General features: G+C 32.4%; 4 protein-coding genes across 5 annotated transcripts; all 4 read left to right on the forward strand.

Moving 5' to 3' along the window:
- Window positions 1-2278: 2278 nt before the first annotated feature.
- Window positions 2279-4537, forward strand: LSM04_006320 (the record flags this gene model as incomplete). 2 transcript variants are annotated; one of them, XM_067338522.1, is made up of 1 exon in its annotated part: window positions 2279-4537. In XM_067338522.1, one exon carries the CDS (start codon window positions 2279-2281, stop codon window positions 4535-4537), a length of 2259 nt encoding a protein of 752 aa, XP_067189324.1. The 2 variants fall into 2 exon arrangements, with proteins under 2 accessions (XP_067189324.1, XP_067189325.1); XM_067338523.1 differs by having other exon boundaries at window positions 2696-4537.
- Window positions 4538-5611: 1074 nt separating this feature from the next.
- Window positions 5612-7600, forward strand: LSM04_009433 (uncharacterized protein; the record flags this gene model as incomplete). The annotated part of the gene is made up of 1 exon (XM_067338534.1): window positions 5612-7600. The coding sequence occupies one exon, from the start codon at window positions 5612-5614 to the stop codon at window positions 7598-7600; it is 1989 nt and encodes a 662-aa protein (XP_067189362.1).
- A 700-nt stretch (window positions 7601-8300) lies between these two features.
- On the forward strand, window positions 8301-9380 carry LSM04_002486 (Vta1; the record flags this gene model as incomplete). Its single annotated transcript, XM_067338545.1, has 1 exon — window positions 8301-9380. One exon carries the CDS (start codon window positions 8301-8303, stop codon window positions 9378-9380), a length of 1080 nt encoding a protein of 359 aa, XP_067189284.1.
- Window positions 9381-11107: 1727 nt separating this feature from the next.
- On the forward strand, window positions 11108-13597 carry LSM04_004484 (Flavodoxin/nitric oxide synthase; the record flags this gene model as incomplete). The annotated part of the gene is made up of 1 exon (XM_067338556.1): window positions 11108-13597. One exon carries the CDS (start codon window positions 11108-11110, stop codon window positions 13595-13597), a length of 2490 nt encoding a protein of 829 aa, XP_067189304.1.
- Window positions 13598-13857: the final 260 nt, after the last annotated feature.

The raw sequence follows: 13857 nt of genomic DNA on the forward strand, positions 1-13857 counted from the left end.
AATATATATATATATATATCAATAAGGAATCATTGCTATTGAAATAGTATGGACATTACATATAAATCGATATATGAATGTAATATTATTTTTTTTTTCTGTGTTATTATTGATATTATTCTTCTCTTCATTAAGAGTAGAGGTTTTTGTTTGTTTCTTTTCATCTGCTTTATTTTTGACCCTCGTTCTTCAGTATTTTTCCGTTTTCCTTCTTTTTTGTTGTTGTTGTTGTTTTTCTCTTTTTTTTCGTTATTATTATTAATATTACTACCAATATATTGTTACTTTTATTATTATTATTATTATTATTGTTACTATAAAAAAAAAACACCAGAGATTAATTCTCAATTTGAGGAGGATTACTTAAAGGATAAGAGAAACAGGACATATATATATATATATATATTAATACAGGGAAACTAACGAAACCAATGAAGAAAGAAAAGATATAACGAGTATAGTCAGTAAAGGAATATCGTTGGAAATGTCATAAGCATACATTGTATACATTTACAAATATAAATATATAAATAAATAAAAATATATATAAGAGAAAGAAGAAAGATAAAAGAAATGAGAATTTGTGTGTTTTTTTTTGTTGTTGTTCAAATAATAATAATAATAATAATAATAATAATAATAATAATAATAATAAATAAATCAATAAAAGATTAGACCAATGCGATTGATATATACACATGAGAAATTATCTTTTTTCTTATTTGCTTATTTAAATCTCCATCTATACACGTATATATATTTCTATACGTTTATATATATATATACATATATATACATATTTGTATGTTTATTTAGCGAAAAGAAGAAAAAGAAAAAAGAAAAGCATCAAATCAACTAGAAAGAAAAACTGTTTATTATTATTGTTATTATTATTCCTGTTCTTCTTTTTTCTTGTTGTACTTATATGACATGAAACAATAATAATAGTAATAATGATTGCTTTGTTGTCCTGTACTTTCCCTTTACTTTTTTTTAATTTCTTTGCACTTCTTTCTTTGTTTTTTTTCTTTTCTTTTTTGTACTGTTTTCATTCCTTATTATTATTATTATTATTACTATTATTATTATTATTATTATTATTATTATTATTAACGATTAGTCCTCAGATTGATATTATTTTCTCTTTTTTTTCCATTCATTTCTCTTATATATATATATACTTATATATAGAGAGGGAGATTAAAAGGGGGAAATGAAGAAAAGAACATCATTCTGAATGGAAATAATTACAACTCGTGTAAAAAAAAAAAGGAAAGGAAAAAGAAAAGAACGGAAGTGTTTTTTTGTCTTTTTTTTCTTTGATTTCATGAATGAAATTAATAATAAAATAAAAAAGGGGGTTTTTCGATGATGAGAAATAATGGATGTCTCTTTTTCCCTTCTTTATTTAGGCGTATAACTGAATGGATTGAATGAATGAGAGAAATTACAATATATTTATATATTTATATATTTATATATTGTATGTAGATTATATGTGATTCTGGAGATTAAATTAATGAACGGAGTTTAAGTGTGAAGAAGAAAAATAAAAATAAAGGGGATATATATATTTATATATATATATATATTTATTTTCATATATATTTATATATTTAACTACACACTTTTGCTTCTTTATCCCCGCTATCACTGAATTAATTCTCCATCCCTTTCTTTTCTTTGTTTTTTTTTTTGTTTTGTTTTGCCTTTTCTTTTCTCTGTTGTATTCCCTGTATTCCTATGTTCTATGCATTATCTTTGCTTGATTGTTTGTTTGATTTTTTTTCTGTTCTTTACTGCGATTACTGTTATTATTATTACTGTTCTTTTTCGATATTGTGAGTTTGTTTTCCAATGCTGTCCCTTTGCACGACTACTACACGATCGGATTTATTTTGTTTATTTTTATTGACTGTTTTCTTATATATATATATATATATATATATATATATTCTCTTTCTCTGTCATTTTCACTCATTCTTTATATATATATATATATATATATATATATATATTAATAGTTTATACTTCTTTTCTTCTTTTCTCTTTACGGTATCTCTCTCTCTCTCTATATATATATATATATCGATATATTAGTATATAAGGAAAGAGAAACAAATATAGAAAAGTCAAACTAATAAATAGTGTAGAGATTACTGGGATAAACGTTTATCCAATCCCATCATTATTATTACTATCAACAGCATCTAAACAACAAGAAGAACTGGGAGAAGAATCATCAAAAGAAAAAGAAGAAAAGAATATAAATATAAATATGGATGATAATAATAATAATAATAATAATAATAATGCACAGCAGTGCTCTGGTGGGTGTAAACCAAGCAACACACCAGTCGTAGTATTAACAACGAAACTCCAATCATCTCCCTGTACAATCCAAACAACAACAATAAATAATAATAATAATAATAATAATAATAATAATAATAATAATAATAATAATAATAATGGATATCATAGTAGTACGAGCAGTACGAATGGCAGTTATTACAATAGTGCCAGGACGAGTCCGAGTACATTTCTTGTCGGGAGTACATCGCGTTACTGTGGATTCACCGCCGTAATTCCCACTACTAGTGTGAATAATAATAATAATAATAATAATAATAATAATAATAATAATAATAATAATAATAATAATAATAATAATAATCAGCACGGTACTTCTGTAATGGTCCCATTACAACTCCCCGCTGCTGCTATTCATAGTAATAATAGTAATATGAATATGAATAGTAATAATAAGTATAATTATAGTTATAATAATAGTAATAGTGGTATATCACCGCCCGTTTCGGATCGCAGTAGTGGTGTACACTCCCACGCCTGTCATGAGAAGTGTGAGGAGCGTGATTACTTTTTGCAGAGATTTGCCTCACATGTGCAGGCATGTGTAAAGCAGCAATCATCCCATCCACAAGTAGAAGAAGAGGAAGAAATAAAGAATAATAATAATAATACTAACAATAATAATAATAATAATAGTAATAATAATAATAATAATAATAATAATAATAATAATAATAATATGAATAGTGGTAGTACACGTCGTTGTGGAGACCGACCACTGTGTTTGCGTATTGACTTACCACGATCACCGTTTCAGTCCTCCACAACACTTCCATCCCCGCAAACAATGGAGGATATGAATAGTGCTACGCATCTTAATAAGAGAGAGAGAGAGAGTGAGGGTAATAATAATAATAATAATAATAATAATAATAATAATAATAATGGTAGTAGTGGGGTAATGGGAACAGATAGAATGATGTATGTCGATCCACAAAATTTCCAAACCCACCACACACGTTATAGTGATAAGTGCAGTGAAACCAGTCATTCAGCATATCCCAATAATAATAATAATAATAATAATATGGATTATTCCTCCTTTGATGCTGTGGAAGTATTACCGGGGTTATATCTTGGATCCTACAATGATGCCATAAACATAAATGCCCTCATCTCCCATCACATCTCATTAGTTATAAACCTCACCGATGAGTGTCCCTTAACGAATGAAATGCAACACAATCCACATTACATTCGATTTATACAAATCCCATTAAAAGACCACAGTGATGAGAATATTGCCCGTTACTTTTATCCGCTGGCGTGGATGATTCATCAACAATTACACAGACGTGAATGGGCGGCCCGTCATTTGGGCGAAATATCAATAAAAAACTTCAATACAACATCATTCTCAATAAGAAATAGTTCACTGGTTTCACCCAACTGTACGGCATTAACAACAACAACTTCTTCATCAACTTCATTATTATCAGGCACTTCTTATTATCCATTTAGTAGTAGTACTGGTGGGGATGTGAGTCGTAATGGCCATTCCACCACAACCACTAATATTAATAATAATATTAATAATAATAATAATAATAATAATAATAATAATAATAATAATAATAATAATAATAATAATAATAATAAGAATAATATTAATAATAATAATAATAATAATAATAATAATATGAATATTAATATTAATAATAATAATAATGGAGGAGTTCTTGTGCATTGTCGTATGGGAGTGAGTCGCAGTGCCACTATTGTGTTGGCGTATTTGATGTTGTACGGTGAACGCCTGACTGGAGACGTCTGCTGGTGTAAAGCCAATGCAGGAGATGAGCCACGTGGTGACTTACTTTCTAATAATAATAATAATAATAATAATAATAATAATAATAATAATAATAATAATAATAATAATAATAATAATAATAACAGTGCTTGTGGAAATGATAATAATAGTAATAGTAACAATGATTGGTGTTCCTGTTGTTGTTGTATAGTAAGACGTCATCGAGAGTATTATATTATTAATAATAATAGTAATAATAATAATAGTGCTGTTGTTGTGCGAAAAGATCACGAACATCCGACGGTTGTGAAGAGTTATCGCTCCGCCTTTGAGTTTCTTAAGCGGCGAAAGGGCGATATTAATCCAAATATTGGGTTTGTGCTTGCCCTGCGGGAACTGGATAGTGAGTTCTAGATATTCCTTCTTTTTTTTCTTTACACTCGGTGGTTTTGTTTGTTTTTCTCTTTATTATTTATTTATTTATTTATTTATTTATTTTTACTGTGTAATTATTCAACGATCGCGTTTCTTTTCTTTGTCGTTTTTTTTTTTTCGATTTTTTGTTTTTCTTTTGTTTGTTTGTTTCTTTGGTTGTTTCTTATTTCCTCATGTCTGTAGAAGGTGACAAACTATAACGGAGTGAATACACACACAATATATATATATATATATATTGCGTAATATATATTCTCCTGTTTTGTTCTGTTTTTTCCTGTTTTTGATTCTTATTTGTTTATTCCCGTGTGTCCCCATAATGTAGATGGAACATTTATCTCATTTATTTATTTATTTTATTTATTTCTCTTCGCATGTGTATATTATGAGAGTTCAAATGTATTATTACTATTATGTTTCTTTTTTTCCTTTTATTTGAGTTTTTTTTTCTTTTTCTAATCTATTTTATTCTTGTACACCTTTTTTTTTTGTTGTTGTTGTTGGATGGGGATCACTTATTGCACATATTCACATCCCTATATATATATATATATATTCTCTGTATTTATATACGGGTGGAAGTAAAACGGTAAAAAAGAAAAACACACAAACACAAACACAACAAAAGATATCCCTCTATGCATTGAAGTACTTATAAATTTTCTTTTTTTTTTTTGTCGGCTTGCGATAAGAATGATCGAGTCTTGCTGACTTTTACATCTTGTATGGGTTTAACTACTGGGAATATGTTTACTTCTTTTCATTCCTAACAGCGTGTCCATAGTAAGTTTTGAGGATTCTTTAATAAATAAATATCTGGTACAATTTCAATTTATTGTTTGTATTTTTTATATGATATGGGGTTACGAGTAGTAGAGTTAAAATACACTGTTTTCTCTTGTTTCTTCTTTTCTCTTTCATAGGCAAAGTAAGGCTAAGATTATTCTGTTTTAATTCTTATATTCTTCTATTACCCTCCTCTATCTCTCTTTATCAATATATCCCTCTTTATATATAGATATATAGATATATATAGTCATTATAACAATGGAAATGGGGTCTACATTTCAAACACGCATTCAGCGATTAGAACAACAACTACGGCGTTACACCGAAGCGTATAATGCCCAGCGGGAAGTTATATTCGAATTACAAGAAAAACTACAAAATGCGGAATCCAACATTAATAAGGATAATAATAATAATAATAATAATAATAATAATATTACTACTACTACTACTACTACTACTAATAATAATAATAATAATAATAATAATAATAATAATAATAATAATAATAATAAACGGGTTGGCTCTTTTCGCACCGTTGCCACCACCGCCTCTCAACTCACCGCCGCTCTCACAATTGTCTCAACAGACGCCGCCTCACGTGTGTGTGAAGTCATGCGGCGATTGTGGTCCACGTACTTCACCCACAAACAAACAGAAATGCGGGAATTGTTATTTCGATTAGATGCGACCTTTGCGAGATTTGAGGCGAGGCCGAGTGAAGAAACCCTCGCAGACTTTCTGGAAGTTCAGCAGAAATTACGACCCGTGTTAAGTCGATGGTGTGATATGCCGCCTTTTTCTTCTTATTCGGAAAATGCTTCAGAAAAACAAAATCGTAGTGGATCTATTGCAGGGAAATGTACAAAAGAAAAGGAAAGAGAAAGAAGGGGAAGTAGAAGTATTAGTAATATTAATAATAATAATAATAATAATAATAATAATAATAATAATAATAATAACACTAATAAGAGTAATATGAATAGTGTTTGGTTGCCGCCTGGTAATCCATTAGAGGACGAAACGGCATTAGTGCAGCATCTCTCACTTTGTATTGCGGAAGCCACATCGCCCTTATTGGCCATTGCACTTCGGACTCAGCATATTAATAATAATAAGAATAATATTAATAAGAATGATATTAAGAATATTGGGAATGTGGAAAAGACAAGAGATCCTGCAGAAACGAAGGAAGAAACTCCTACTACTATACCTCATAATAATAATAATAATAATAATAATAATAATAATAATAATAATAATTCATGTGACACTCTCAGTAAAGACAATGATGACAGTCTTCTTGGGAGTGAAGGGTGTGGACCATCCGTGTTGAGTTGTACAGCCGTGCAAAAGGGAAAAGAAGAGGGTTCAATGGAATACTTGGAAGAGAGAGTTCGCAAATTATATAAGAAAAAAGAAGAGAATAAACCAGAGAAATCATCATTATCACTATCATCATATAAACCAGAAGAAGAAAAAGAAAAAGAGGAAAAAGAAAAACGGGAATTATCAATTACTCCTCAAATGATGAGAACAGAGAATATACGGCGGCATGGGAATGACAGCTCTCAAATGGAGGCTATTCTTTACACGGATATTATCCACTATGATGAAAATCATAATAATAATAATAATAATAATAATAATAATAATAATAATAATAATAATAATAATAATAATAATAATAATAATAATAATAATAATAATAACTATAATTATATTAATAGGAGTAGGAGGAGGAGTTTCAGTAGGAATAATAACAGGCATTTGATATCGAGTCGCAGTAACTCCTCATCACTGACTATATCATGCCATACTGCAGCAGCTGCGGGAAATACACAAGGACGAATACAAATATCTTCTAATGAAGAACAAAATAATAATAATAATAATAATAATAATAATAATAATAATAATAATAATAATAATAATAAAATAGCAACAAGAGCCCTCGCATTATCAGCAGAAGAAGAAGAAAACAAACAAGCCGTATCGGATCCATTTGTACGATTGCGACATCTACGCATGCAGGAGGAGAAGTTACAACGATTACTAATTGATACAGTGGCGCAGCGGCATGAACATGGAAGTGAGGCGAAGTATTATGCGATGAATAAACGATTGGCAAGAGTTCGAAGTGAAGTACTGCGAACAGAACGGGAAGTGGCAGTACTGAGTAAAATAGAAGAAGAGAAGGAAGCTTTGCGGCGGGAACGGGTAGCGCGGGAGGCACAACGACAGCGAAATTAAGTTATATATATATATTCAGTTGATAGTGGTGTTTGTTAATAGAAGCGAAAAGAAGAAAGACGATCGTTGATGTTATTGTTTTATATGTTTTTCTTTTATTTTTTTATTTTCTACTTTTCATTATGATCGTATTTCCTATATATATAATATATATATATTCCCTGCATACACATACAGACACACAGGTAGAGTACCTATAATAATCGATAGTGCTATTTATGTATTTATATTTGGGTAGTATGTATGTATGTATGTATGTGTGCAGGAAGGGATGAGTAGAGTTGTTACTTCTATAATCTCTCCGATTGTACCTTTTAAAGTATAAGAGGTGAGTTTTCGAGTATCATAGTCTTTTTTTTGCTTTTGCTTTTTGCTTTTTTTGGTTAGTTTATTTTCATTCATTATTTATTTTTCTTTCTTCATTGCGCAAGTGTTCCTGTTGTGTGTGTGTATATATACACCTACAAGGTTATGATTACTTTTTCGTTTTCTCTGTTCTTTCCACTCGTCATTAATTTCTCTCTCTCTCTCTCTCTCTCTCTCTCTCTCTATATATATATATATGCCTATCTCCCTCTATCTATTTATGTGATATCTTTACAAGGAAAAACGAAAAATATCAACACAAAAGAAAAGAAAACACCAACACAAATCCCACCATCGTCATCATTATTATTCATTATTATCATTGCTGAGAAAAATGAGCCACAATAATAATAGTACAGCTCTTACGGAGGGTATTCCCCCTAATTGGGTAGCCTCATTACGTCCATTCTTACAACGTGCCGATGAGTTTGAATCCCGTGTGCCCATTGTGGCATACTTTCTCCGCACCCACGCCGCCTTTCTCGCCATGCAATTACACAAACAACAAAAAACAGCAGCAAATAATAATAATAGTAATAATAATAATAGTAGTAATGCGGCATTATGTAAACAATACTTACTCCGTCTCTTAAACACACTGGAACAGCAAAAACAAGACCTCGGCGAGTCCCTCGCAGATGTCGATGGCCGCACTGTTTTAACGCGATATGCCCTCATGTTATTTTCACAAGCCGATGATGCCGAGCGGGCCGGCGCTGGTGCCTCCATGCGATTAATGCGACTCTTCTTTACGGCGTCTATTTTATTTGATGCGACGGCGCAGTTTACACCGGATGGCTGTGTCGATAATGTGGCGGCGGAGAAGCGGAATTACGCCCGTTATATCGCCGTACGAATGAAACGGGCATTAGATAGTGGAACTCCATATGAAAGTCCTAATAAGATGGAAGATGGGGAAGATGATCAACATGATAATAAAAATGAAGAAGAAGGAAAAGAGGAGAATCATACCTACACGCATATGCATAGTAATAGTAATAGTAATGATAATAGTAGAGGGGAATTCGTGGGAAAAGATATGCATATATATAATCAATCCCAACAACATCAAAATCAACAATCATTATCATCATCGACATTATTATCAACACCATCAGCACCTCCGCCAGTAGTTCCAACGACAACAACAACAACAACAACACCAAGTTATTCCACACTTTGTCCAACTACTACACATCCACCGCAGAATAATAGTTGGAGTAATAATAATAATAATAATAATAATAATAATGTTAGTGGTGGTGGTGGGAATGAACCTTCAATGGAGGCTATATTGGCTGCACAGAAATATTGCAAACAGGCAGTTAGCGCATTACAGTTCTATGATCACGCCAGTGCACGTCAACAGCTACTCGCTGCATTAAATGCCCTTGATGGAAAGTTGAAGAAATAATATTTTACTTTACTGTTGCTGTTGTTGTTTTTTTTTTCTTATTTGCTGTTTGTTTGTTTGTTTTTGCGTTTTGGGTTTCTTATTGTTCGTTTTATTTATTTTGTGGGTGTGGCTTTACTTTCTGGTCGTTTTATTTAGACTTCTCTCTTTTAAACACACACTTCCACCCCACACGGAGACTGTGCTGACTGAAGAGAAGAGAACAGAAAAAAAGCATAACGAAAAAAGAAAGATGTAGGAAGACATCCATAATAATTTGCAAAAACAAAGAAGAAAAGGATAGAACATTATTTTATTATTATTATATATATATATATATATATATATATATATCTGTGTGTGTATATATGTAGACGCACTTATTTACAAGTACTATGCCTATTTTTTTTTTTTTTGAAGAAAAAAAAAGGAAAGAGAAAGAAAAATATAAATTATCTGTAGTAGTGTTATATTTGCTCCTCTTCCCTTCAGTATAGTACAATCGAAGACAATAATGTAATACTTTGTCTTGTAATAGTAATAATAATACTAATAATAATTGTGGAATAAGTATTGTTTGGTTTCTATCCATTACAAAAGAGGATCCTGTCTTTTTTTTTCTCTTTCCTTCTTTCGTTTATCTTTACGTATATATATATATATATATATATATATATAATTTAATCTACACATAGATAACTGATCAAGAGGCATACCATTCATTGCGATTCAGAAAGGGGAAAGAACGATAGAGAAAAGGCAATAGCTGCAGTAATAGTCTCCACAATAGAATTATTTAATAATAATAAAAAGGATAAATCCTAACCATTATTATTACTATTGTCATTACTATTATTTACACAATGTTTGAGTTTGTATTTGCGATAGTGTACTGGACGCTAGGCCTGCTACTCACACCTCTTGCAACTCTGTTTTTATTCCGCTCTATTGATATGTGGACACACGAGCGACGAAAGAAATGGCTGTTCACACTCTCCAGGCAGAGAACGGCATATAATAAGAGCTGAGAAGAAGACAAAAACCAATGCTGTACGTGATGTATGTTTGGTTCTATTGATTTTATTTTATTTCATATTGTGAATGGGATAAAAGGGAGGGGAAAAGGGAGTTTTGAGGGTTTTTTTTTTTTTTTTGTTGTTGTTCTCCCTTTTTCTTTTTTTAGATCAAAGCGATATTACTGCTATGTATTTTTTTCTTTTTTCGCCCTCAGTTTCTCTCGATTTTTTTCATTTTATTATTATTATTATTATTATTATTATTATTATTATTATTATTATTATTATTATTATTATTATTATTATTATTATTATTATTATTATTATTATTATTATTATTATTATTATTATTATTATTATTTACGGTGATCATTTCTCATGTTCTTATTCTCTTTTAATGGTAGGATCTATTGTAATATTATTGTTAATAACTATTTGTTTTTTTGTTGTTGTCTTTTCCATTATTCTCTCTCTTTTCATACACATAAGAAGAAGTACAAGAGCGAAGCACACTACGGAAGTGTTTGACGTTAGAAAACACAAACAAGAACGAAATAAATAAAGAAAGGAGGATTTTATTTCTTTTCTTTTTTTCCTTCTTCTGTGTTCTATTCTCTCTTTTATTGCCTCTTTTTTTCTTGTTTTTACATTTCGGCAAACGTAATTTACATATATATAAATATAAATAAATATATAATATATATATATATATATATATATATATATATATATATGATGATTATTTTTCTCTCTGATGTACTCTGGTGGGTGATTCCACTCCTCCTCGTTCCTGCCGTCACTTTACTGGTGGGAAAATGGGTGGATATGTACGTTCAAACGAAGCGAAAGAAACAATTGTCGGCCGCATCTAAACAACGACAAGAAGAAAAGAATGAAAAAGAAAGGAATGGAAATAGTTATTCCGCCTGTTCTTGTGCTTGTCCGTGTGTTAATGAGAAGAATCCTACAAGTGAGGTGAAGAAGATACTTATCGCCTATGCGACGCAGAGTAATACGGCGTGTAAGTTAGCGCATAAACTCTTCTCCACAATGACGGCGGCGTTATATGAGGCACAGGCGGAAAATGAAAAGGATGCTGTAATCCCTAAAGAGGGAAATATGGATGAGTCCTGTGCAAGTAATAATAATAATAATAATAATAATAATAATAATGGATGTTGTTCAGATAAATCACGAGATATGCCTGAGGTGAAGGTATTACAACTCTCAGAAGATGCCCATCAGTGCAGTGCGGAACACTTACTCGAGAGTGGTGCCTATGGACTTGTGGTTCTTATTGTGAGTACATATACAAATGGAACAGCACCGGGACCATCACAGGAGTTTGCAGAAATGTTATTAGATGCATATAATGACTTTCGTGTTTCACGTGATGTGTTTGCAAAGACAAAGTTTGCCGTGTTTGGACTTGGGGATATCGCCTACGGTGATGCTTACTTTAATCGCTTTGCAAAGAACTTATATACATGGTGTAAAGGACTTGGGGGGAATTTTGTGGTACCGCCTGTGTATGCCAGTGAGGCAAATACGGTGGCTCTCTTTAATGTATTCTCTGTTGCGTTAATGAAATGGATTGGACGTGTGCGGTTTACGGCGGATGGGGTTGTGGCTATAAATAAGAAGAAACAACAAAAACAACAATTACTGTTGCGAAAGAATAAAAACAAGAAGGATGAGGATGGGGTTCCTCCTCGCGTAAACGCTGAACGTGATTCCGAGGATGATTATAATGATGAGGAAAATAATGATGATGATAATAATAATAATAATAATAATAATAGTGATAATGGGGAAGAAGAAGAAGAAGATATGGAAAATCTTGTTACGGATGATATGGATCAATCTAATAGTAATAGTAATAACGATCCACCGGAACTTCTCTATCCACGCCTACGTGCCAATCTTCAACGGCAGGGATATCACCTCATTGGCAGTCACAGTGGTGTAAAGTTATGTCGCTGGACAAAGGCGATGCTGCGTGGACGTGGTGGTTGTTATAAACACACATTTTACAATATCGCCTCACATCAATGTATGGAAATGACTCCAAGTTTGGCGTGTGCAAATAAGTGTGTGTTCTGCTGGCGACATCATACAAATCCGGTGGGACGATCATTTCGCTGGCGCGTTGATCCACCGGAGTTACTTATAAATGAGGCAATTCACGGCCATCAACGTATGCTGCGGCAAATGCGAGGTGTCCCTGGTGTAACAGCGGAGAAGTTAGAAGAAGCCATGCGAGTTCGCCATTGTGCCTTATCATTAGTGGGCGAACCCATTATGTATCCCGCGATTAATCAATTTGTGGATCTTTTACACGAACAACACATCTCATCCTTTATGGTGACGAATGCGCAGTTTCCGGAGCAACTGCGGGATTTAAAACCCGTCACACAACTCTATCTTTCTATTGATGCCCCCACACCGGAAGAGTTAAAGCGGGTGGATCGTCCATTGTTTGAGGATTACTGGGAACGATGCTTGGCGTGCGTGCGGGAACTGCGACGTAAACCACAACGCACGGTATTTCGACTCACACTTGTGAATGCGTATAATACAGAGAATATTGCGGCGTACGCCGATCTTGTGCGATTGGGTTGGCCAGACTTTATTGAAGTGAAGGGAGTCACGTATTGTGGTACAAGTAGTACTTCCACACTTACAATGAAGGAGAATGTCCCACGACATGCGGAGGTGGTGGAGTTTTGTCAGGCATTGTGTGAGGCATTTGGGAATTGTACACCGCCAAGGGATAAGGCGCTGTGGAGGCCAACAAGAGGAGGAGACGATGATGTTGATGTTGATGCTATGCAGGCAAAGCATACAAATAATAATAATAATAATAATAATAATAATAATAATAATAATAGTAATAATAATACGACCAAAGAAGAAGAAACGAAGGAAATGATGAATACTTCTAGCGGTCCATACAGTATTGCCTGTGAACATGAGCATAGTTGTTGTGTGCTTATCGCCTTACGTCGGTTCTGCGTAAATGGTGTATGGCATACTTGGATTGATTACGATAAGTTTATGGAATTAGCGCATAGTGGGCGTAAGGACTTTACGGCGGCGGAGTATGCCGCCCCAACCCCGTCATGGGCCGTCTTTCGCTCACAAGAAAAAGGATTTGATCCACAGCAAGAACGTGTACGACGCAAGAGTGGAAAACCCGTGGTTGTAACATCTGGTTGTTAATAACAAGAGGAAGGTCATTTTTTTTTTTTTGTTGTTGTTGTTGTTCTTCTTCTTGGATTGTTTCAGATGTTGTCTATCTTTTTCGTTTTGGTTTCCTAGTGTATTTGTCTACATCTATATCTATCTATGTTTGTTTATTTGTTTAAATTATGGGTGTATACCATATAATATGTATGGCAATACGAAAAAAAAAACACCTATTGAGATCATCTAGATCCAGAAACATACACATTTACACAGTGTTATATATATATATATAT

This window comes from Trypanosoma melophagium (genome assembly GCF_022059095.1).
Source record: "Trypanosoma melophagium isolate St. Kilda chromosome Unknown ctg31segment0, whole genome shotgun sequence".
NCBI classification, from domain to species: Eukaryota; Euglenozoa; class Kinetoplastea; order Trypanosomatida; family Trypanosomatidae; genus Trypanosoma; species Trypanosoma melophagium.